The following is a 19,329-nucleotide window of genomic DNA, read 5'->3' as shown; positions in this document are numbered from 1 at the left end:
TTTTAGGTTCAGAGCAGCAAGGGATTCTGCCTTTACCTATGAGTTTTGACAGAAGTCTGCCAGATTTTCCATTTAGATCTCAATTATTCCGATTACCAACATTATTTTTGGTCCTCTGCCTTTATCAAATTGAATATCCTGATGCTTTCCCACAATCATGACCTCAATATTACTCACCAACTCCTTTTCTTGTGAGCAAAGAAACAGAGTATCACTGCATGTCCTCACATACTTAAGCAGGGGCATAGATGCTTCAACAGTAAATCTCACCTATCCAAGAGTTTTGAGCAGTATGCAAGGATATACCTTTTCCATTTGCATACATCTCAGACTATCCCCAGTTCTCTGCATATGGACCACCAAGCCAACTTCATGAGTTTTGAAAAGACGTTTCTTCATTACTGGGAACTGCAGTCTTATAAAGGCAGCTTTAGTTAATTATTTTGATCATCTTTCAAAGCTAAATGTTGTGTTTCAATAAAACTAAAAGGCTTTCCAAGGAGCCTAAGAACTCTAAGTCTGGTCATTAAGACTTCCTCCCTCTCCATGGTTCAAATACACTTAGAAAGTGTTCTCATTAGTAGATTTAAATTTTAAGGTAGCCAACTGGGAATAAACTCCAGAATGGCTCTGCTTTTCTAAGGACATTGAGTCTCAGGCTGTGTCTACACTGCCACTTTCAGCACTAAAACGTTTATCGTTCAGGGGTGTGAAAAAACACACCCGGAGCGACAAAAGTTTTAGCGCTGTAAAGCGCCAGTGTAGACAGCTTGTTATCACTGGGAGCCACACTCCAGGCGATAAAGCTACCACCATTCGTTAGGGGTGGGTTTGTTTGTTTTTTAAATCGCCAGGAGAGCTCTTTTCCGGTGATGAAGTGTGTCTACACTGCCCACGTCACAGCGATGCCGTGGCCGCGCTGTAACGTGGATAGTGTAAACATACCCTTAGAGTCCCGTCCTCTCCTTTTATTTCCCAAACTTAATGTCCCTTTAGAACCCCACCTTCCATTGACCCAAGTTTGATAATTACAGCCAAACCTCCAAAAACAGACAGCAGTTCTTTAACGTTGCTTTATAGCTTTTAAAGACAGCGAACACTGACTAGCAGATCCTAATCCCTTTTTAGTTGCCCTATATTTCTTACAAATTCCCCTAAGGCTAAAATTTTCCATCCCTGGTCACAGCACAAATGTTTTTTCTTTTTCTTCTAAGTTGGAGCTGAATCCGTTCAGACATTTTTGATTTACTCAAGCATGAAGACAAAATTTGCACTCATAAAATCTCCAAGAGCTTAAGCTAGAATTTTCAGACTTGGGCTCTTCCCTGGCAAAGGAAGGGAAAACAATTAGTTTGAAGAAAATTTTTAGCATGTTGTGATGTTATTGACAGAATATGTAACCACTGTGATATATTTGCAGTAAATATTGTATAAAGGTTGTTGTGTAAGGGGTCTATGGAGAGGTTATGGTTTGCTGGTTATGATTATGCTATGTGTTTCAGAGTAGCAGCCGTGTTAGTCTGTATTCGCAAAAAGAAAAGGAGTACTTGTGGCACCTTAGAGACTAACAAATTTATTAGAGCATAAGCTTTCGTGAGCTACAGCTCACTTCATCAGATGCATCCGATGAAGTGAGCTGTAGCTCACAAAAGCTTATGCTCAAATAAATTTGTTAGTCTCTAAGGTGCCACAAGTACTCCTTTTCTTTTTGCTGTCTGTGTGTGTATCATTTTTGTAGTTGAAGTTATGAATATTGGCTCTATAATGTATGTATTTCAAATGTATGCTATGCTTCTGGGTGACACCCCAGATAAGTTGGTGTCAGCTCTGCCTATCCTGCTTGATGGCCCATTAAGGACCATCAGATATACAACTGACCCATTGACAGAAGGCAGACACACCTTGTGACTCAGCAAAGCATGCAGGGACATGCCTATGGACAGAACTCTGAGGTTTTTCCAGGCCAAGTGATGGAAAGCTTGTCTTTGGAACAAAGAAAGAAAGACCACATGGCAAGAGAATATAAAAAGCTGCTGCAGCTCCTCTATCTCATCTTCAATCCTGCTTCATACCTCTGGAGGGACTTTGCTACAAACAGAAGCTCTACACAAACAATTGATGACCCATCCCAGTTGTGGATGTACTCCAGAGACTTGATTTGAACCTGCAGTTTATTCCATCACAGCTACAAGCCTGAACTAAGAACTTTGCCATTACTGTATGTAATTGATTCCATTTAACCAATTCTAGCTCTCATCTATATCTTTTTCCTTTTATGAATAAATCTTTAGATTTTAGATTCTAAAGGACTGGCAACAGTGAGATTTGTGGTTAAGATCTGATTTGTAAATTGACCTGGGTCTGGGACTTGGTCCTTTGGGATTGAGAGAACCTTTTTTCTTTTAGTGGGGCATTGGCGTTCATAACCATTTGCCCCCATAACGAGTGACACTGGTGGTGATACTGGAAAACTGGAGTGTCTAAGGAAATTGCTTGTGTGACTTCTGGTTAGCCAGTGGAGTAAAACCGAAGTCTTCTCTGCTTGGCTGGTTTGGTTTGCCTTGGTGTGCAAAAGAACACCTGCCTTGGGCTGTAACTGCCCTGCTTTAAGCAATTTGTCCTGAACTGGCACTCTCAGTTGGGTCCTGCCAGAACCAGCATCGTTACACATGTCAACACAGAATTTTATGCACATGCAGCTTAGAAACCTGGGTGCACACAGAATTACTTTAAGCTTTCGGTTATCTTAAGGGATATGATACCTGTAGATATTTTTAAATTATATATGAACTTACTATTATTGCAATATTAAGGTCGAGAAAGCAGGCATGCAAAGATCAAAAAATTCAGAAACTTAGCCTTTCTGCATAGTTTCTGTTGCCATTTTAACAACATTATTTATATTCCAGAAGCACATTAGTATCATCTACACATGAAAAAGATTCAGTACCTGCACTAAAGTTAAATGTAAACTTTCGTATTACTGTTTATATTTAGCCATGGGGGGAGGGAGGAAATCAATGTTATTCTGGATACAAAAGGATTCTCCTCCTTATAGTAAGTCTTCTTTTCTATGGTTTGGGTAGGTAGCAACAACTACAAATTTATATCTAGATTTGATAGCCAGCATATTGCCTCAGTAGCGAGCTGGTTAATGTCCTTCAGGCCCCAGAAGAAAGAATGAAGGGGACACTCAGATATGATGTCCTCCATCATTTGTGCCTGGTGACCAGTCAGTCACATACAGGTATTTGCCTCATTTTCCATTTAAAGAAGGTTTGTCCACATCTCCTATGAGATGTCCTGAAGCAATTCAATCTGTACCAGTCTTTCTGACATAAATCAAAACCCGGTGGTTCCCTGGCAGGGTCAACGACAAGCTGTTTGTTTTGAGAGGTCAAAACATTCCATATGTTCACTTATATACTCATGATTCATATGACTGAAGGTGTGACCTTAAGAGCCCCTTTATGCCAACTTGCAAAGGGCACATCTAACATGGCGTCAAAATATTTAGACAAACCATGTCTTGTAAGGTATCATGTAATAACCGGTGACATGCTGGTCATAAATATCATTATGTGATGTATATAAAGAACGTATATAAAGAGTTACATACATGTGATGGAAGTATGTTCTTAATATACATTTTGGAAGCAGCTGATAAACAAGGCTGCCATAAACAAAGGACTGTGGATTTGACTGTTTGCATGGCTTGATTACAGGCACAGGACAACTGAAGTATATTTACATCTTAAGGTAAACAAAGTGATTGGCTGAATCAAAATAAAAAACTGACCAGATGAGGAGGAAGATATCATGGCATCTACACACCAGCCGGGGAGAACAACCGTTTGAGGTACATATTTCAAAGGTTTATTGACTATACAAAGGAGAGGAGAGAACCCCTTTGTTATCCATCGCTTCAGGGACAAAGGGATCAGAGCTCTTGAAATCTGTGGAAGGTGGATCCTTCATTTATGTGAGCTCAGGACACAGAGAACTGACTGTAGGTGAGAAATTGCCTGATACCAGGTTTATAATCTATTACGTTTTAGACACTAGAAAGCATACTTTGTTTTATTTGCCACCATTTCTGTTTCTATTATTTCTGCTTAGTATCACTTAAATGTGCTGTTACATTAGAGTACAGTATGAGTCTTCAATTGAGCCAAGAGGCCATCTCTTTGGAGACAATGGATTTAGTTAATTTCTTTCAGCGTCCAGTGAGAAGGACTGGACACTGCAGGGGGGCATGGGGGACACTCAGGAGCTGGAGTTCATGGTTACTTGCAAGGCAAGGTTTAGACTGGCAGCATCTTGAGGAGTTTGCTGGTGAGGTGGCCAGATGGGCGTGGAAGGGAGCTATCACACAATTGTAGCTCCAGCAAAGCTCTCTTTTACTGAGGTGAAGTAGTAACATTGGGGCTATAGTTCTGGACTCCCTGAGGAGAACATCACAGAAGATATATGCTGATTTACAGAGGAAGTATCCTTAATAGGCTTTTCAAGAAGTTCCACTGATGTCTCTAGAGTTTCCTCTAGGTTTCTCACATACTGCTTTGAGATTTATTTGGAACCATTATCCGGATTTCAAGCTTTTAAAAAAAAATTCATGTTTTTGTTATAACATTTGATTAAAATATCTATTGCCAGTTGTGCTGCAAGACAATGAATTAATAACTATGTAGATAAAGAAAATCTTCCACAGGTTAGTTCATAAGTTCTCATTGTACATGTAAAAAGAGTAATGAAGTCAGCTCAACTAAAATAGGCAAGATTTCAAGATCACAGAAATTAGGAAGCTGACAATAAGTAACAGCATACAAAAGCACTGTGCAGTATCATCAGTTTAAATAAAAGGACATTACCTAAAATAGTCATTTTTTTTCAGTTTGCAGCAGATATGAATAATGATTTCATATAAAAAACACTGCTTGTGGACATTCACTAATTATGTCATCATTACTAGAGCTTAGTGCAAGTTACCACAATCAGCAGGGGAGGTGCAGGATGGGGGTGTATTTCCCCACAAGTTTGCTTATGGTATGTCATCAGTAGCTACGTTATGGTATTCTTCAACCATGTAGCTACCGATGACAGTAAAGTAACTCACAGCAGCAGATACTACTGAACTCTGAGGGCTTGTCTATATGGAGCAGCAACGTGCACTACAGGAGATGTGATTTCTAAAGCTCAGTGACATGTTGCGCAATCACTGGTCTTTGCAGGCCCTGGCAGTGAACACTACAGGTCTGCTAGTGCACTTCAATGCAGTACTGTATGTTAAAATGCTCAAGGAAGTGTTTGTGTAGACTGTGGTGGTGTGTACTGATGAAACAAAGTGCAATACATCAGTATGCTTTAGAAATCATACACCCGCATAGGGTGCTTTACCCCACCATGTAGACAAGCCTTAAGGGGGAAAAAAACATTGTCTTGAAAAACAGCAAACATTTTCTTACGGTAACTGTTTCAAACCTTTTTTAAAAAGGGAAGGAGGGGGAGCAAATTCATATGCACATATGTATGTCTGTCAGCCTAAATACAAGAGTATATAAACTTACAGTTCTTTATGTTTGTCCTCTGCCAAGATTTGGTCATTTGGCTTCAGCCCATACCTTAAAGGGGGGGGGGTGAAAAAAAAAAAGACAGGAGAAAAGTTACCTTAGTTCTTAAACAAAAATTTGTTTTCAGTTTACATTTGAAAAGTAGACAATTTTAAAATCTGTGTCTACTGAAAGGCATTTCACGTATTTTAAAACCAGAGAGCAATACCTGTTAAAATGGACAGCACTTTAGAGTTAACACAGCTAACATCAGAAAGTCTTCATCTTGCATGACCAGAAATAAAAACACCGCCAACAAATAATTTCCATGGATATTGTAAGGTGTCAAGAGAAACAAAAATTGTACAGAAGTTTTGAGAACCCACAGCAATTAAAAGCTTCAGGAGGTAAGTGGAGGCAGATGTGAAGAAAAAGTACCAGCATGTAAATTCAGGCTGATTTAAGTGTTACATTATTTCATGCTTTTCTGGGGAAGGAAAGCTCCAACTGATCTGCATAAATCATGACAATAAACCCTGGAATTCTTCATGCTAAGATATGCAGTATGTATTTATATCCAGAAGGATTCCATGTTACTTTGTTTCATTCATAAATCCATAGACCTAGAGGCTAGAGGGGACCATTACATTATATGGTATGATCTCCTTTATCTCAGAGGTCATTACATTTCACCCACTTACCTCTGTATTGAACCTAATCTTATTGTTAAACTGAACAGATTGAGTTCTCGTCTGTTACTCTAAAGCATTTTCTCCAGACCTTGAATTATTTGTGGCAATTTCCTATACCCCCAACATCCTTTTTTAAGATATTGACACGAGAACTGGACATAGTGTTGTAGTATCAGTCTAACCAATGCCAGATACAGAGGTAAAAATCACAGTCCTATTCCTATACCCGCATTTATATATTCAAGGATTTTACTGGTCCTTTTTGCTACAGCATTGCACTGGGAGCGCATGTTTAATTCTTTATCAACTATATCCCCTAAATCTTCTTCAGAGTCACTAATTTCCATGAGATTGCACCCCCTCCTGTAGCAATGGCTTGCATTCCTTATTCCTCGATTAATAACCTTCCTTTTGGCTGTGTTACAATGCATTTCATCTGAATGGACCCAGTTTACCAAGCAATACAGATCACCTCTGTATGGCTGCCGCCATCCTCATCATTATTTACCACTCTGCCAATCTTCATGCCATCTACCAATTTTATCAGCAGTGACTTTATATTTATTTCCACATCAGTCAAAATGTTGACTAGCATCAAGCCTAGCACTGATCCCTGTGGAACTCCACTAGTAACAGCCCCATTTGATGATGATTCCCCATTAGCAAGTACTTTTTGAGATCCATTAGCCAATTTTCAGAGTAGCAGCTGTGTTAGTCTGTATTCGCAAAAAGAAAAGGAGGACTTGTGGCACCTTAGAGACTAACAAATTTATTTGAGCATAAGCTTTCGTGAGCTACAGCTCACTTCATCGGATGCATTTGGTGGAAAATACAGTGGGGAGATTTATATACACACACAGAGAAAATGAAACAATGGGTTTTATCATACACACTGTAAGGAGAGTGATCACTTAAGATGAGCCATCACACCAGCAGCAGGTGGGGGGAAAAGGAGGAAAACTTTTCATGGGGACAAGCAAGGTAGGCCATTTGCAGCAGTTAACAAGAACATCTGAGGAAAAATTTCCATCCCACCATCAACCCTCAGCCTGGACCAGTCCACACAAGAGATCCACTTCCTGGACACTATGGTGCTAATACGCGATGGTCACATAAACACCACCCTATATCGGAAACCTACTGACCGCTATTCCTACCTACATGCCTCTAGCTTTCATCCAGATCATACCACATGATCCATTGTCTACAGCCAAGCTCTATGATATAATCGCATTTGCTCCAACCCTCAGACAGAGACAAACACCTACAAGATCTCTATCATGCATTCTTACAACTACAATACCCACCTTCTGAAGTGAAGAAACAGATTGACAGAGCCAGAATAGTACCCAGAAGTTACCTACTACAGGACAGGCCCAACAAAAAAAAAAAAAAAAAAAAACAGAACGCCACTAGCCATCACCTTCAGCCCCCAACTAAAACCTCTCCAACGCATCATCAAGGATCTACAACCTATCCTGAAGGATGACCCAGCACACTCACAGATCTTGGGAGACAGGTCAGTCCTTCCTTACAGACAGCCCCCCAACCTGAAGCAAATACTCACCAGCAACCACATAACAGAACCACTAACCCAGGATCTTATCCTTGCAACAAAGCCCGTTGCCAACTCTGTCCACATATCTATTCAGGGGACACCATCATAGGGCCTAATCACATCAGCCACACTATCAGAGGCTCGTTCACCTGTGCATCTACCAATGTGATATATGCCATCATGTGCCAGCAATGCCCCTCTCCCATGTACATTGGTCAAACTGGACAGTCTCTACGTAAAAGAATAAATGGACACCAATCAGACGTCAAGAATTATAACATTCAATAACCAGTCGGAGAACACTTCAATCTCTCTGGTCACTCGATTACAGACCTGAGGGTGGCTATCCTTCAACAAAAAAACTTCAAAACCAGACTCCAATGAGAGACTGCTGAATTGGAATTAATTTGCAAACTGGATACAATTAACTTAGGCTTGAATAGAGACTGGGAATGGATGAGTCATTACACAAAGTAAAACTATTGCCCCATGTTATTTCTCCCCCCCCACCCCACTGTTCCTCAGATGTTCTTGTTAACTGCTGGAAATGGCCAACCTTGCTTGTCACCACGAAAGGTTTTCCTCCTTTCCCCCCCCCCCCCCCGCTGCTGGTGATGGCTCATCTTAAGTGATCACTCTCCTTACAGTGTGTATGATAAAACCCATTGTTTCATGTTCTCTCTCTCTCTGTGTGTGTGTGTGTGTGTGTGTGTGTGTGTGTATAAATCTCCCCACTGTATTTTCCACCATATGCATCCAATGAAGTGAGCTGTAGCTCACGAAAACTTATGCTCAAATAAATTTGTTAGTCTCTAAGTTGCCACAAGTACTCCTTTTCTATTAGCCAGTTTTAAATCCATGTAACATGTATTTTATTGATATTGTACAGTGATTTTTTAAAATTAGAATATCATGCAATACTAACTTAAAATGCCTTACAAATATCTAATGTGCACCTATTTCAACCAAACTTGTAATGTCAAAGAATGAAATCAGGTTTGTTTGACAAGACCTATTTTCCATGTTGTCCAGTATTAATTGTATTCCTATCCTTAATACTTTACCTACTATGCAATTCATTCCATATATAGGGATCACCTCATCCACCACTGAAATGGAACCTTGTCAGAGGTATTATGCAATAGCCATGCTTCACCAATAGCTCCACATAACTTTTCAAACAAGACATGAAAAAGGAACTTATTTATTTAACACTAAAGGAGGGATTCAGTTTGTGTAATTATGTACATTAAACAGAATTTGTCCAGGACACTGGAACTAAATAGTCAGGAAATATATCATGGGATCTTTAATGACTTAGGAGGGACATAACGAGTCTGGCTTTGGGCCTTCCCATCACCACAGTTTCCTTTCCATCATGCAAACAAAACATTCCATCTGGTGTTTTCACAATCCTGCTCCCTTGGGCTTAGTTTGTCCTTTCAATTTATAAATGGGCTTTAGCCACCTCTCTCGGCTCAGAAGTCTTTCCATTCTTCTATCAGGTTTTCCCCTTCCTTATAGGTCTCCCTTCAGGCTCACACTCCTTTGCATCCCTTTTAGGATATCTCTACACAGAGCAACAATGTGCACTACAGGGGTGAGATTTCATAAGTGCACTTACTAACTGGTCCGTGTAGACCCTGCTGGTGTGCAGTAGAAGTTCCTTAGTGATCTTTAAGGTAGCACTGTTTCAAACAGCACTATATTAAAGTGCACCAGCCGGGTCTACATGCACCAATTAACATGCAACACATTAGTGCACTTTAGAAATCATTCCCATTCTGTACATTAGCCCATCATGTAGACATGCCCTCAGAATTGGGCTTTTCATCCCATAAGTGTCTGCTCCTTACATGTCTATCTCCCCAAGGCCTTTTGCCTGGCAGCCTTGGAGAGTTTCACCTCCTCTCCTCCCTCCCCAAACTCTCCAAGTTAACTCAGGCTGCACTTACTTTCCCCAGAAGGGTTGTGCTGAGTCAAAGCTTCCATTATATAACCCATGGACTCACTTCTACACCTAGGAAGGTAAGCTACATCTAGCAAAAGTAAGGCTGAGCTCCAACCCTCTTAAAGGGCAAACACTAGGGCTGTCAATCGCAGTTAATGTATGCGATTAACGCAAAACAAATTAAGTAGATTAAAAAAATAGTTGTGATTACAGGTTCAATCATACTATCAATAGAATACCAATTTATTATAAACATTTTGGATGTTTTTCTACATTTTCAAATATATTGATTTCAATTACAACAGAATACAAAGTGTACAGTGCTCACTTTATATTATTTTTGATTACAAATATTTGCACTGTAAAAAGAAACAAAACAATAGTATTTTAATTCACCTCATACAAGTAGTGTAGTGCAATCTCTATCATTAAAGTGCAACTTACAATCATAGATTTATTTATTTTTTGTTACATAATTGCAGTAAAACAAAACAATGTAAAAATTTGGAGACTGGAAGCCCACTCAGTCCTACTTCTTGTTCAGCCAATCGCTAAGACAAACAAGTTTGTTTACATTTACAAGGAGATAATGCTGCCCCCTTTTTATTTACAATGTCACCTGGAAGTAAGAACAGGTGTTCGCACAGCACTGTTGTAGCCAGTGCTGCAAAGTATTTACATGCCATTTACGTAAACATTCAAATTCCCCTTCATGCGGCAACTTGTAGTCTCATTGGTTGTAAGGCTCAACTGAAAAATAGCACCACAAGCAGCATTTACACCTTGACAAAAAGGAGGTGTTGAAAGAGTACCAACTCTGATTAGTGTTTAGTACATGCAATATGTTGTACTATTGGCTATGTTACATGCTACAACCATATTTTGGATTGCTGACCCCGATCAACAATGGTGGTACATTAAGGTACAGTTGTACATTTCAAATAGTAATTATATGCTAATCTGGGATAGAAGAACAGAGTTACTTTGATAGCCTGCATCACTGATCAGGGTCAGGGGTCCATAATAGGGTTCCAGCAACAAAATATGGACACGTACAGCCGTTTCGCGTTGCAAGCCTGGGAGGGAGGGAGGAAGGAAGGGAGGGAGAAGCCAAGCAGCGGCGCAGTTGGGGGAGGCTGAGGTGGTGCAGTGGAGGTGAGTTGGGGCGGGGAGTGGTTCCTCTACCCCCCATTACTTCCTGTGCTCCCCTCCCCTCACTCCCCTGAACGCGCTGCCTCTCCCTCTCCTGAGAGAGACGAGGAAGAAGCAGAGCGGCGGCATGTTCAGGGGAGCAGGCAGAGCAGAGGTGAGCTAGAGCGGAGGATTGTGCAGGGAAGCTGTAGGAAGCAATGGGGGGGGGAAAATGCAACACGCCTGGGGGAAGAGGTGGGGCCGGGGATTTGGGGAAGGGGTTGGGAAGGGGCGGAGCTGGGGGGGGCCATGAAAAAAAGCAGGGGCGGCCAAACATTTTTTTGCTTGGGGTGGCAAAAATCCTAGAGCTGGCCCTGGTTGGAGAAGGGGTTCGGTGCTAGAGGGGGGTACATGGAGCAGCACCATTTGGGAGGCGCAGGGCTATGGAAGGGCTGTGGGGCCCTGCGTCTGCGCTGTGGCCGGTACCTGCGCTGTGCAGCCATGCGGGCAGCTGCTCCAGGGCCCCGCGCACAGAGGCCAATCCGATGCCGCCTAGCTCAGCAGCCACGGTCGAGCTCCATGCTCCTTCCTACCCAGCCCAGGAAGCGCGACCAGCTGCGCTGGGCAGGGAGATCAGGCACCATGTGAGTGGGCACAGCGTAGGGCCGGGGAGCCAGGCCCCTGTCAACAGCAGCTTCCTCTGCCCCAGGAGCCGGGCAGAGCCGGCTGGTGCCATGGCTGGGGGCTGCCTTGCGCATGCTGTCTCTTCCGCTCCTGCACTGTGGGGCTGTCCAGACTCCTACACTCGGGGGTGCTCACATTCCGCGGTGGGGAGTCAGGCAGATGGCAGCCTTTGCCTGTAGGGAGCTGCTGCCCCACATGCTGGGAGCGACCCCACTGATGCAAGGGCTGCAGGACTCCCGCACCACCAGCAGGCACCTGGGATGGAGAACAGGCCTGGGGAGGGCAGGGGGGCAGGACAGAGCTGGGGGGGGGGCAAGATGGAGCCAGGGGGGGATAGGGGGCAGGACAGAGGTACATCCCTTAAATCAGAATCTTTTATAGGAAACCGGTTGTTAAGATTTTGGCAGCCCATCACTCCTTTCCATCATATGTTTTTACAGTTTTACTACCTATTGTCACAGGCATTCCATCCACTATAAAAATGAGCATATGAAAATAGGCCAACAATCAAGAGTTCCATTTCCTATAGAGGCCAATTCCTCCCAATTTGCAATACTTAACATGGTGAGAAAAAGTGTCGTAACTGTAACAGTTATCAATTTATGCTCTGAAGCTTGGGAGTCTTGGATCGTAACCTAGCTAGTTAAACTGCAAGTGTTATTTAGATAAGATGTGATCTATTTTTAGAATCATTTGTTTTAAGATCCTTTAACTGAACATTGTACAAGACTAGTTCAAATTTGAACTGTTTTGCCTTTTGATATTAAGCGTTTTCTTACTGTTAATCAAGGGAAAGTTTAAAAAAAAAAAGTCACTGGTCTGGCCTTCACCTTACTCCACTGAATTAGAGAATTAACTCCAGGTTAGCATCAAGCCCAGACCTGTTCCATGAACGAGAATTTCATGAAAAGCTAGTAAGAAAACATAACTGCCCTAAGGCCCAAGATACATAAGTGTCATTTGGAGATATGGGCCAACAGATAAAAACTGAGTTTAGCAGAATATCTAGTAAAAAGGATTTCCCCCTTCATGACTTCCTGTGAATTGCATTAATGAGACTAAACAAAAAGTTGTGTTACCTTGAATATATACAGCATATGAAGCCAATGCAGAGATCAAAGTTAAAAATTTTATATATCCCCCAAGCAGGGTGTGCATATATGTGATTAAGTCTAAATATCCATCATTGAAATTGCACAGAAGTAGAAAAAGTTGTATAAAAACTAAAATATAATTTATAATTTCAGAAAAAAGGAATCAAGAAGAAATAAGGGGTGCTGAAGAGAACAAGTGCTATTAGTGCAAGTTTTTTTTTTAAACTATTAGTTTATAATGTGTACTAGACAATAAAGCTATGAATGAAAGAAGAAATGTGTATATTGCAACCGTGCAGTCATTTTCCCCCTTGTTTGATGTTCATATGGATGTGAACACGTTACATACAGACTCTCCTGCTATAGCTGACCAAGCCAGTTCCACATTATACATACTGGCACAGGGGGCTTTGTTTAAAAATAGTAACTACTACACTGTCGGGCAATTATAATAAGTAAGGATACAATTTGGTCACGGAGGTCATGGATTCCGTGACTTTGACAGACCTCTGATTTCTTGGGCTCCAGCTCTCAGCCCCAGGCAGTGGGGCTCCGGCTTTGGCTTCAGCGCCACTGTGACCATACCCTGAATCTGTCTGTTTTTCCCTTGTGGCTATTCTGTGAATTTTGCTTAATTTTACCGTGACAAAATTGTATCCAAAATAAGCAGCATATCAACTACATTACTCAAATTGATTTTAAAATGGTGAGAGAGAAAGGGATACACTTCTCAGACAGAGTTTCTTCCATCTTAGTTAAGGAAAAAAAAAAAAAAAAAAAAAAAAACCAACAACCCCTCGAGGTGCTGTGAAAGTCGCTTTTTGAGGATGCCCTATGAGAAACCTAGAGCAGTTGTTAGTACAGTGAAGTAAGTTGTACTGATGAGCATATGAGTTAACGGTATGATATTTCTAAAGAAGTGCTGAACTGTGCTAGGCTCTACTTCAATCATTAAAAGAGGCCTTTTAGAATGTAACTTTGCACATGCACCTCTGCAGAAACTCTCTAAGTCCCTGAGCTACCCAAATAATTTCCACAAACAGCTCGCTTCAGGTTTATCAGAAGATGTCACCCAAAAGAATGAGTTGGCCTTCTTCAATGCAGTTGTGTTTCTTAAAGTGATGTTAAAGCCATATTTGGTCTCTTGCAAAAAAGAAAAAAGAAAAAGATACTTTTGTGTGTATGTAATGCCCCACCTGCATTGGAGGCTGCTGGGTCACAAGAGCAATGAGAGCAGTGAAGTTGGTGTTTAGCATGTCATTTTGTATTTTTTAAAAAGAGGAGGAGCCTGAAACTGCTACTCTGAGGAGTGGAGAAGGAGATCTTGAACCAAGGATTCAGGGCAGTTGAAGTGGACGACCTTGAGCCCAGGACAATTTTGTGGGAGGAAATTAAAAAAAAATAAAATAAATAGTAGGAGAGAGCAGGCGGCAGCTTTTCTTTCCAGAGCACTGCTGTAAGCATGCCAAACAGGAGCAGAATTGGCAGGTGGCATCTGGAAGGAGGCTGCCCATATTGAGAGAGAGTGGCCAGTAACAAGTGAGGCAGCACCTGGCACCAGAAAAGAAGGGATGCAGTAAGTGGGGTGCAAGCAGCCTCAGTGACTGAGCTGCATCATTATAGGGGCACCAGGAACCCAACTGAAAAGGGAAAAAGTCTAGTTCAGCAGAGACGGGAACGATGGAGATAGTAGGAACAATAGGTTTCAGAGTAGCAACCGTGTTAGTCTGTATTCGCAAAAAAGAAAACCAGTACTTGTGGCACCTTAGAGACTAAAACTTATTTGAGCATAAGCTTTCGTGAGCTACAGCTCACTTCATCGGAGTGAAGACATCCGACATTTGGTGGGCATCCGATGAAGTGAGCTGTAGCTCACGAAAGCTTATGCTCAAATAAATTTGTTAGTCTCTAAGGTGCCACAAGTACTCCTTTTTTTTTTTCTTTTTTCTTTTTTTTTTTTTAATGGAACAATAGGGATAGTCACAAAAGAGCCAGTACCTAGAAAAAGGAAAGAGTGATATAAGGGGAAAGAGGAAATGTTAAAGAAACAATACAGTTAGACCAGAGGAAAAATAACTGAAGCATCTCAAAGTAATCTAAGAAATAAAAAAAACATTGCTAGAAAACAGTGAGAAAAGTAAAGCAAGAATTAAATGGAAAGGAAATAAACTGTAATAAAATATGTCTGTTTCTCTTTAATTACAGTTTAAGAAATAAGAAAGATGTGAGCTGTAGTAAAAATAAGAAAATAGTAAGGACTGCAAAACAAAACACCCAGACAGCATCTCAAGGTATACAAGGTGAAGTGACAGGAATAGAGAGTGTAAAAAAAGAGCAGAGACTAAACCAGAAAGGATTAATTGTTCAATCAAGAAACCAATACATTAAATCAAGGAATACATGTCTCTATTTATGCAGGAACTCAAATGTTAGCAAGATAATTGCTCAACATATAAACTAAAATCTTAAGAACTTTTCCTCCAAATTCTGGGCTTCCAGAGGCTGGAAATGGAGAAACTGAAAAGGGAATATATAATGGTGGGGTCTATTCTAATGCATTGTATTTTCTAATTCCAAATTCTGTACTTCATAAATGTAAACTGTTACCTATAAAGTGAGTTTAATTTAGTTAATATACAGTTGGTAACAGTAATAGTTTATAGTGTAAATTTAAGTAGTAGTTCCTGCTCAAATTAACTCATTGATTTGCTTGTGATTTACTTTTCTACCTAAGTGATTTCTACTTTACCCACAACTGATTGACAAAACATGATTTGGCCTCTGTCATAGTTAGATTGCCTCTGCCTCTCCTTATTGCTCCGATTCAAAACACCCCACCATAAGGCTTGTTACATATGTTTTCAATAATTAATCTAAAAAGACTAGGACAATGAGCATGAGAAATGTATGTGCTTGCTTGTCCATTTTTTCCAGAGTGCATCAGCTACTCTTTAAATAGATGCAGTTAGAGATCCCCTGGGATTTTTTGATGCTAAAAAGCCTAACTGAGATATATTGAAAATCTGCTACAAAGGTGCATTCTCCTTCCCATTTGCTGTGACTATCACCAATATATGTGGTTAAGCCCAATAGATATTCAAAAACAAATCAGACTTAGGAGTCCAGAAAAAAAAAGTTTAGACTTAGACACAAAGATTAACAAAAATGTTACTTTTTCACACTATTTAGCACCATTGAGCTTGGTAATTCCATTTATTCATTGCTTCAGATGGGGTTTACCAAAACAGAGAGAGTAACTGAACTGCTTTAACAGCAGTGAAAGTACTATTGTCTTATGTCAAGTAAAGTTTCTGCACTGTCTGTTACGGCCAGTCACTTGCAAATTCTGAAAAGAGTCTGTTATCTCCTATATTGCAGAGAAAGAGAACACTAGCATAAAGCTTAGCATCTAGGATCGTGCACTTTATTTTTAGCACTATAAAAGAAATAAGTAGCCTGTCCTAAGCTCTATATGCCAGATATTTCTTTAAACAAAAAAAATCCCACATACCACACATCATAAATATAAATCCAGTAGACAAACCTCCATCATAAGACAGACATTACCAACTAAATCAGTATAAAGTCTTTTTTGAAGTATACACACATCATCCATCCCAGACACGAGTCCTTGGACATCACTTCTGTTCATAAAAGTCCCAGTAAAAAGAGGGGCTCTGAAGCATATCCTCAAAGTCACACAATCTCTTGCCCCACTCAATTTCTGCCTTCATGCTCTCTGTTTTCTGTCAATCACGTGCCTGTTTTTTCCCCTCACTCTTCCCCTCTGCGCTACCTTATACCTCTACAGCACCTCAACCTCTGATGGTTAGAAAAACAGACAGGAAATTAGAGAGCACAGAAGGAATAACCATTTTACTTGATGACTCCCTGGCTTCAGTGCAATTGGAAACAATGGGAGACATCTTTGCTAGGGGCTGCCTCATCCACCTGCAAAGGTTGTAGGAGAAATGACAGCCATCTTAACTGAAAGTAGCCTGTGTCTTTACTCCCACTGAGAATAATGGGAAACTGCAACCATTGCAACTCTGGTGAAAATTCAAATTTATGTCAGCATACAGATGGATTTTTTTTAAACATTTTAAGAAAAATTCCATATACTAAATAATCTTAAAACTCTTAAAGTCAGGAGATTCACTGATTCAGGCTAGGAGAGTTAAAAGAATCATCAGTAAACCCTCAAAAATGCATGAGGTTTTTAAAAATTATTTTAAAAAAAGATGGTTTTTGGTCTATAGCCTTTTTGGAAACAAAGCAAAAACATATCTCTGCACAAACAAGTGAAGGTCGCTTTGTTGGTTGTTAGAGGGAGATGCCACTTATTGTCTCCTAACTTCTGGGATTAAGAAGCTCCCATACCCTCCCTTATCATTATTATAGTCTTCCACCCTCCAAGCCCTTGGCCCCCACAGCCTCTTGCCCCCATCGCCCTGTCTCTGATCCCTCAAATTCTCCCCCCATTTCTTCTCAAAAGTTGTCTACATTATGCAAGTTACCTATTGCTCACTAATGCAGTGAACCAATGTTGAATATGATTAAAACCTGATAATGTAGACTTGATTAAAACCTGCTAGTATAACTAGGGTTTCATTATCCTGCACCCCAAAAATCTCTGCCTGTCCTACTATATACCCATGTGCAGTCATCTAGTCTCTTTGTCACTTCATATTCCCACCCGTAAGTATCCCTGCCCTTGCACATTCTCCTGTTCTTTCCACATCCTCCCGTTCTTCTCCCCCGTCCCTGTCTACTTGATCTCATCTCATGACTGGCCCACACACTAATACATCTCCATCTCCCTTGAGGGCAGCATGACTTCAGACCTACTAAAAGTGGGAGACTGAGTCTGCCCCTATATAACCTTTGTAGATAAAAATCGCAGCTACTCAACTAAGGACAGTCTGAGAGAACTCAAAATGACACAGGAGGGTAACTGTGGCTTCAATCTCATTACTGTTAATAGGACATAAAACATTTTGAAGACCTGTACCACCTGGAAGCTTGAAATAAAAAGATTATGAGAAGCCTTTAATAATTGAACCACAAGTATCATAAGACTCTGGTTCCAAAGCTGAGGGGTCCTCATACAATATAGTCTCAAGAGCACCTTTCTTTTAAATCTGGAGCTAGCCACAAGTGTGTCAGTATCATACAATGGTACAACCAGGCTCTCCCCTTAGAATTCACCTCAAAAGCCACAATCAGTCAGTGCAGCTCACCAAGCAATTGTGTGCTGTGTTCACGACACACCCAGGTCAACGTAATTTATTTCCTTCAATTAAAAAAAAATTATTCCTATACAATGACACATTTAATAAGGGAAGCTATTATATTCAAGAAATGTTTACTAAACTTATTGGCCAAAGATAGCATGGAGTCCAGAAACTAGTATCCTTTTCCATTAACCTGAAAGATTCGGGGCAATTTGTACATGACTGTGACAAAAGGCCCAACAATGAAGATGTACTGTCTGCAAATCCAAAACCTGCAACAATCAACCTGCCAGAGCTGCTGGCCACCTACAGCAGAGGAGTCAGTGTCCAGAAGAAAGCACCAGGCATTCACCAGGCTGCTTCTAGATGGGTTTCACAGGAATCAGTACTAGGCCTGATGCTATTCCACCTTTTTATGAGTGATCTGGAATTAAATATAAAATCACTGCTGATAAACTTGATGGGAGATACAAACCTGGCAGATTGGTAAATAATGAGGTGAATAGGGCAGTCACAGAGTTATCTGGATCGCTTAGTAACCTTGGCCCATCGAAATAAAATGTCTAAATACAGCTAAGTGCAGACACACACATCTAGGTACAAAGAATGCAAGTCATAGCTACAGGAAGGGAATGGACTGTACCCTGAAAAGCAGTGGATTCTGAAAAGGATTTAAGGATCACAGTGGATAAGAAACAACATGAGGTCCCAGTGTCAGGCTGTGGTAAAGCGGTCCAATGCGATACTTGGTTATGTAAACAGGGGAGAAGCGAATAGGCAGTCAGATTAGACGATTTCACATTCCCTTCTGGCCAAAACAAAACAAAACAAAAACAAAAAAAACCACACACACACCTCTATAAAAGATAACCAGGTAACTGAATAATATGTCCAACAGAGAAGAAAGCTAAGTGCTAGGGAAACATGCTGGGGAAAGAGGAAGAGTGACAGAAAGGAGATCTGAAATTAAGAGCAAAAGGAGAAAGGGGATGCCTTTGTCTTCTTTAAAAAAAGCTGTGTCATGTTAAAGAGGATTAAAAATTAATGCTTTTCAACATTACCAATTGCTGCAGCTGCCTCAGACAAGTTATGCAATTGTGAATGGATACGAGAGGTGATCCATGAGGTTGATGATCTCTCTACTATGATGTAGTCACACTAGAAAAAAATGGAGCACTCCTACCCCTGGCAGTGAGTTGGGTTTGGTACATTAAGTGGAACCATATCTTCAAGTAGTGTTTGTGCTCGTCAACAAGGGTACCTTCATAAATAAAGACATTTAAACTCAAGGCAGAAATCCAAAGTAAGGTAGTTTTACTCAAGAAGATTCCTAGACTTGAAATGTTGCTTTTAGGATATGACTATTTTCAGTTCTGAAGAAATTGTAGCCACACTTTTCAGTACCTGAGCTGGAGGAGTTTCTCATATTTTGATTT

The 19,329-nt window shown here is 40.7% G+C and overlaps 1 protein-coding gene across 7 annotated transcripts in view; it reads right to left on the bottom strand.

The window, feature by feature from the left end:
* ADK (adenosine kinase) overlaps positions 1 to 19,329 on the bottom strand; it is a 553,898-nt gene that overhangs the window by 479,181 nt on the left and 55,388 nt on the right. For all 7 annotated transcript variants that reach the window (XM_038408746.2, XM_038408753.2, XM_038408749.2 and 4 more), the window contains one exon: positions 5,568 to 5,621. In XM_038408746.2, coding sequence (XP_038264674.1) covers positions 5,568 to 5,621 — 54 coding nt within the window. The remainder of the gene's footprint in view (positions 1 to 5,567; positions 5,622 to 19,329) is intronic.

This window comes from Dermochelys coriacea, chromosome 7 (genome assembly GCF_009764565.3).
Source record: "Dermochelys coriacea isolate rDerCor1 chromosome 7, rDerCor1.pri.v4, whole genome shotgun sequence".
NCBI classification, from domain to species: Eukaryota; Metazoa; Chordata; order Testudines; family Dermochelyidae; genus Dermochelys; species Dermochelys coriacea.
Note: the sequence above shows the minus strand (reverse complement) of the source record. Positions and strands in the feature narration are given on the sequence as shown.